The 6,702-nt window shown below is 37.4% G+C and overlaps 1 protein-coding gene across 2 annotated transcripts; it reads right to left on the bottom strand.

Moving 5' to 3' along the window:
• Positions 1–1,470: 1,470 nt before the first annotated feature.
• Positions 1,471–5,812, bottom strand: LOC116713995 (uncharacterized). 2 transcript variants are annotated; one of them, XM_032554290.1, is made up of 8 exons: positions 5,656–5,812; positions 4,938–5,279; positions 4,504–4,764; positions 3,001–3,327; positions 2,600–2,851; positions 2,403–2,507; positions 2,206–2,307; positions 1,471–2,086 (listed from the first exon to the last, which is right to left on the bottom strand). In XM_032554290.1, the coding sequence occupies exons 1-8, from the start codon at positions 5,702–5,704 to the stop codon at positions 1,842–1,844; spliced, it is 1,683 nt and encodes a 560-aa protein (XP_032410181.1). In that variant the 5' UTR covers positions 5,705–5,812; the 3' UTR covers positions 1,471–1,841. The 2 variants fall into 2 exon arrangements, with proteins under 2 accessions (XP_032410181.1, XP_032410183.1); XM_032554292.1 differs by having other exon boundaries at positions 4,938–5,276.
• Positions 5,813–6,702: the final 890 nt, after the last annotated feature.

The following is a 6,702-nucleotide window of genomic DNA, read 5'->3' as shown; positions in this document are numbered from 1 at the left end:
CTCATGTCGTCTTTAGCTGGTTACAAAGACGATTGTCTAAAACTTGTGACAAAAAGTGACAAAAAAACAGAAATGTATGTTGACTGACTGAGAGGTGTGACAATGTTGAAATCAACGCATAAAACAAGGAAGAAGAGTGATGGCAGGGCAAACTGGCAGAGTAACAGATCTGTAGCTCCAGTAGATGGCAGCATTGAGCAGGCTTACGCTTAAGCGAGTTAATCAGTCAACTCATACAAATTAAAACTAAATTAAATTAATGTCACTTCTAAAAAGTTACTGAAATAAAACTATAATGTCAACAGTATAGTTCTCTTTTATTAACTAACTTAGTATTGGTATGGCTAATAACTCATTTTACATATTTTTTGTCTTGTAATACATCTTAATATGGGGAGAGAGCTAAATGAGAGGACTTCAATTACATTCCATTTTTAGAAACTATTTATAATTTCAATGAGTCTTTATTTTGACATTCTTAAAATGAATTTAAACACATTTCAGCCTAAAACAAACTGGTGCGTTTTCTCTCAATTTCAGGTCCGTTATGGTTGTTTTCATACTTGCTTTGTGGCATACTAAAAGCCATATCTAAGCATTGGTATAAAGGAACAAATGAATCTTAGAGGAAGTAAAAGCTCTATGCTAACTTTTCTGAACATTTCTGCATTTGAAAAGAGCCCTGTGGGTTAAAAATAGTGACTTAGTTTATGTTATCTGTGTTCCTTAGTGATTCTCATCTATGCAACAAATATAAACAAATTGCATTTGAAGCTAAGAGCCAGTGGTCAATAAACAAGGGTGGAGCTCAGAAGTGTTTACCCCTGCAACAATATGAACTGTCAACCACTACACAGTTGACAGTTCATATTGTTACATGTTGCCATTAGAGTTGTTTTGAATCAATCCTTGTGCACGGTGCTCCAACTCAACAAATGTATTTACTTATTTAAGCTTCCAGGCACAAGTAGAAAATACCCCATTAACTCTTTACAGCTGTAGCACAAGTTGTGATTTGGTGGTTTAGTTATACAGTTGATTGGCATTATGTCTAGAGTCTAGACTAAGTTTTGGGAATACAGAGAAAATCCCAAAATTTGGTTTGATCAATAGCTTAAAGACAGATGATGTTCTATTTGAAGTGTGTAGTGCTCACACTACACACTTCTGGAAACCCTGTGGTGAACTTCACCGTTGTCTGAGTAACTTTTTGGGCTTAGAATTAGACTTAATTATGTGTATTCTTGTACATTAGTTTCCCATGGTGTATAATTACGAACCATTTTGGTGTTTTTACTTGGACAAAGACAATGGATCAATAGGCTGCCTGCCTCTTTTCTGTCTTACAAGTTCACTGACCTTCATCTGTGTGACTCCTGGTTTAGAAACTACAAGACAAGCAATGAAAACTGGCCCGTTTTCACAACATGGGCCTGTTTTTGTTTTTAAAATAAAAAAACAGAGCAAGAATTTCATTGTATGTTTTTTTACTTGCACAACAAACTACATACAATATTTAATTTAGACACTCCATGTAGTCAAATTTTGCAGGGATTTTTAAATACATGTAGAGCATTAAAATGATCCCAATGTTTGCCTGATTACAAGAATGGCATAAAACATTAAAACGTTTTGTGAACAGACTAGAAAATGTCTTAGTGTATTTTCAGCTTAGACGAACCCCACAAGCTGAGAAAAGTAAAACAAGCATCAAACTTAACTGTGTTTTGAAAAGTAAACCACATTAATTGAAAGTTTGAGACATTCTGGCATCCTTACTTTGTCCCATCCACCTGATTTCAATAATGCACACTTTGTAAAGGAGACCGCAGTAACTCAGGTCACCTAACTTTACGGACTTGTGCATAGATAGGGGCTACTGCCGATACCTCCGACTGCAGAGGAAGTTCTGAAAGGGTCACTTGTTTGACCTCCACTTCTTCTTCCACACTTTCCTCCGTTTGCCTCTCTGAAAGGGTCACTTGTTTGACCTCCACTTCTTCTTCCACACTTTCCTCCGTTTGCCTCTCCTGTTGTGCCACAATCCTGACTTCAGCATAGATAGGTTCGCTGTTGTCTTTCTCCACTGCAAAATGTCAGAAAGGCATTGTTCAGGTAAACGCACTATTTGTTTTGGGGTTTTTTTTCCCAATTCAACAAGAAATATAAATTACAAAAGAATTAAGTATGAAATCAGGTCAGTACCTTTGAAAGTATGTTTTTTCTTATGGGCGCAGATGAATTGTATTCCAACAACTAAGAGAAATACCAGTGCTAAGAATACACCAGCCAATACTGCCAACAAGCCTGTTTGAGAAGCAAAAATAAGCAAACATAGATCTTTACAGTCAAAGTTTGATTAGCGGTGTATTTCTAGGGGACACAACATGCAGTTGCCTTACCTTCAACACTGTATGCAACTGCTTCAACACAAAGGGTGTTACCTTCTGCCAACACCCACTCAGATATCTGCGTCCCATTGTAAGTGCAGTTAATGAAAATGAACCCTGGGAGAAGGGAAACAATGCATGATTGTGATTGTGCTACTGTTAAAATGGTCAAGTAGTATTTTTTCATAGTTTTTAATGTTGTCATTTACCACATGTAGATATGGTTTTTTCTGTCGAGAGAGAACTGAACCGATTCCAGACTGAGCAGACCAGACGTCCTGAGATATTCGGCCTCAGAACAATGACGTCAGTCTCATTTTCTAATAACTCTGAGTTTGTCAGTGTGTGTCCATCCAGAGTCCAGTTGTATTGCAGACTATCACCTGCCTCTGAGTGACAGGACACCTTCATCTGTCCCTGAGACAAACACTCAGACACTATCTTGATGGAGGACACAGGGGCTGAAAGAGAAACATTTGATTTCTTTCCAGAAATGTGCAGATTTGCAAAAGAAGTATATATGTGGAATATGATAAGAAAACTATTAAGATGTTAAATGGAGATCTGTCATTGTGACAGATCTTCTTCCATAGGGGGAAAAATCATTTACCTTCAACAATCAGCTGAAGATTCCTCTTTTCTATTTTTCGTCCATCTGAATTGAACGTTTCCAAAGAGTAGTCACCACTGTCAGCTCTGCTGAGATTCATGATGCTGAATGTACCATACCGGGGAATAAAGATATTTCTGCCCTCAGTGTCATTTGGAGCAAAACTGTTCCATCTCCCTCTTAGGATTGTTGTTGTTTTATTTTTCCATTCATATTTGGGGGTTTGTGATGTGTTGATCATCAGTTGAATGACCACCGTTCCTCCCAAAGCTCCATAACACTTAGCTTCGTCTTCTTGGATGTTACATTGAGTTTCATGAGTTTTTTCTGAAAAAGTAGACAGACAACCTTAAAAGTAAAAGAGTAATGCCTAAGATTCCACAAACTAAATTCTAAAGAAAAACCTTAGAAATGATGTACATTTCCAAGAACTCTGATTAGATTATTTTTGAGATATGATCTCAGTGGTATTACACGGTGACGGTGTCGGGAACTGGTACGAATCTGGTAGCTCAGAAAACGAGCCTGATAAGAAAAAAAAAACCTGACTCGTAGTTGTGCAAGTATTTAAGAAAAATGTTTCAGATTTTCATTTGAAAACGTTTCTTGAGAACCGTGTACAATTCTTTCCACTTCACCAATATGTGAAAACATTGAAGTTTGTCTGAAAAAAAAAATCCAGTGGTATGGGTACTTTTGAAAGACCACCTCTTGCATATTTTACATTACGTTTTTTGACCTTGGTCTGCTTTGCAATTGCATCTGGTGAATTTACTTGAAAGACAAGCATTAAAATAAGATAAACTGTCACTGTTTGTGGCCTGTGAGATTGTGTTGTGACCTTTCTGTTCTGACAGGTTGTGGTATTTATTCTTGCAAACTAGTGGGCAGCTTAAAACGTATGTACCTTTAAATAAAACATAAAAAAAACATCCTCTATGTGTTCGCGCTTGGGAACAGCAAAACGAAGATGGTGTGGACTTCAAGCAGTTTAAAAGACTTTGACACTGGTTCACACATATTTTTTATGTTAAAGATCACTCTGTGAGGAAGCTTTAAACCACATAGGTCACACCATCCATCAGTGTTAATGCCATTGCATCGACTATGCTCAGACGAACTGCAAACATCCACCACTAGAGAGAAAGTTCACCACAATCCCATAGCTGATCTAGCTAATGCCAAAAAATAAATTATGAGAAGTGTGCAATTGTGAATTATGCTTTACATTAAGCATCAAAATGAGCAAATCTGACTGCATTCAAAGGTTTGATGCAAAACTGACAGAGTGGATAACGCAGATGCACCCCAATACATGAACAATGTTAAAACTCTGCTCCACCAAGTATGGCCGGGAACAGCTTAGATGATGCGTACATGCACAAATGCATACTCTGAAGTTTAAATTGGGAAGTCTATATATATATATATATATATATATATATATATATATATATATATATATATATATAATGTAACAAAACTCATCTATGGTTGACTAACCTTCACAAAGAGATATCCTCTCCCCTTTTGAGACACGGCTGATGTTATTCCAAACTGAGCAGGTCAGGTATCCTGACATGTTTTGTTTCAGAATAATGATGTTATTCACAGGATTTCTTCTCAGGATCTCTGTGTCTCTGGTTGGTTGTCCATTCAGAATCCAGGAGTACTGAGGACCGTCCCCACCCTCACAGACACAGGACACCTTTAACAACCCCTGAGCCACACAGTCCAAGATCATACGCACAGACAACACAGGAGCTGAAAGAGGCATACAGATACAAACACTGAAATTAGAACAGGAATAACATGTTTTTATAACGTCTTATTTAAATCATGGAAAGTTTTTTTACAATGTTATATGCCTAAGGTAAGGTCATATTATAAACAATAATTACTAAAATGAAATATGTTTTTAAAAAAATCCAATTTACCTTGAACATTCAGCTGTAGAGTCTTATTTTCTTTTCTTTTCCCATCTGAATCAAAAATCTCAAGCATATATTTACCACTGTCACTTCTGCTCAGGTTATTGATTTCGAATGTTCCTTTATTAAGAATAAAGACAGATCTGCTGCTCATGGTATTGGAAATAAGCGTATTGCTCTTGACAACAAGAATATTTTGGGTTGACTCATTCTTCATTGATGCTTCCTTCTTCAAATTGAATCTGTGTTTTTCTGAGGTTTCTTCCATCAGCTTGAAGGCCACAGTTCCTCCCAACGCGCCATAGCAGTGAGCTCCCTTCTGTCTGGCATCACAGTACTTTTCAGCTGCTGAAAATTAAAAACATAAAGGTACAAAGAAGAAAAGCTTTTACCCTTTAGTTTCTACAGAATCAAAAACAAAGCGAGCTGGTAGGAGCATTTGTGTGGGAAACCAGTTTGCTGAAGCAAGCCCACGGGTTTCCAGAACTCTTCTTGTGTGAACATACAACCAAGAGAGGACTGTTTTTCAGTTTATGGCTGAGTTTTATCAGTAAAAGACAAATGATAAGTGGCATTTAGAGCAAAAACATTGTTTTAAACATGTCATTTGTCAGCATCAGTTACAAATCAATGTCTTCAGTCATTTCCTTCAGGCAGAGGTTTCTTCAAATGTAGTGACCTGCTTTTTGTGATGAAATAAGTTAATAAAACTTGAAAAACTTACCGTGAGATACTTCCAGGAGCACAATCAACAGTCCAACCACAGCTTTCATATCTCCCCAGGAGCTGCCACTCTACTTTGTGCAGGCAAGCTACCCAGAATGGTGTAAAATGGTTCCTGTTAGTAATCAGCCTGAGAACAGAAGCCGTGGGCGCACAGATGAAAAAGGAAATGATGAGAGCGTGGTCACTTCTCAACCAAAGACGGAACACCTCCTCCCAGCCAATGGTACTGTTTTCTTATTGTAGTAAGAAGAAAAACAAAAACTTTCTCATGTCTCTGTGGCCACAGTGTTTTTGCGTCATAAAGGTGGCTGCCTTGCCGAAGCAGAGATAAAGGATGTTTGCATTAGAATGACGAGGCTCAAGATAAAAACATTGAAGCATCTTCACCTTGAACATGTTTTTAACTATGTACTGGTTGCATCACAGCAAGAATCTTCTGAGATTGAACCTCAGTTAAGACCTTCCTGAGAAATGGTGCTATCTATTTCTCACAAACCAAAACATATATGTTAGGCTATTTACTAAAATCCCATTATGTTTGAGAGTATGCATGCTTGGTTTGTGTCACTGTAATGAACTTGAGATCTATTCACATTCTGTCGGCAATCGGGAAGAGTGGTCGCCATCTTGTGTAGAGTAAACATTGGATGACTATTTTTTAATTTGGGTTTTGACCCTGTTTTTAGACCTGTTTCCCCCAGAAATCTGTGGCAATATAACTAATTTAACAATCCATTAAAAAGGAGTGAACAATTACAACAAAGACAAGCATGATTTTCAGAAAGTTTTCCATATTTGTTCTTATCCTGTTGAGAAGTGCAAGAGTACTAAAGTTCACTTCAACCATCACGAGGAGGGAAGTGGGCACTGGTATCGATCAGAGGACCCGGGGAGACAAATGGATAAATGTAGTTACCAAGTCACTTAATATCTTGTAAGGTAACAACAACACAGTGACATCACATGTTGACTTCATTTTTCTACCTCTCTTTCTCCAGCTTAGTGTTTTAAGCTATACTTAGTTGGACTTCCTGTTATTTAAAAA

Source organism: Xiphophorus hellerii, chromosome 23, assembly GCF_003331165.1.
Source record: "Xiphophorus hellerii strain 12219 chromosome 23, Xiphophorus_hellerii-4.1, whole genome shotgun sequence".
In the NCBI taxonomy this organism is placed as follows: domain Eukaryota; kingdom Metazoa; phylum Chordata; class Actinopteri; order Cyprinodontiformes; family Poeciliidae; genus Xiphophorus; species Xiphophorus hellerii.
This window is presented reverse-complemented; position numbering and strand designations above follow the sequence as displayed.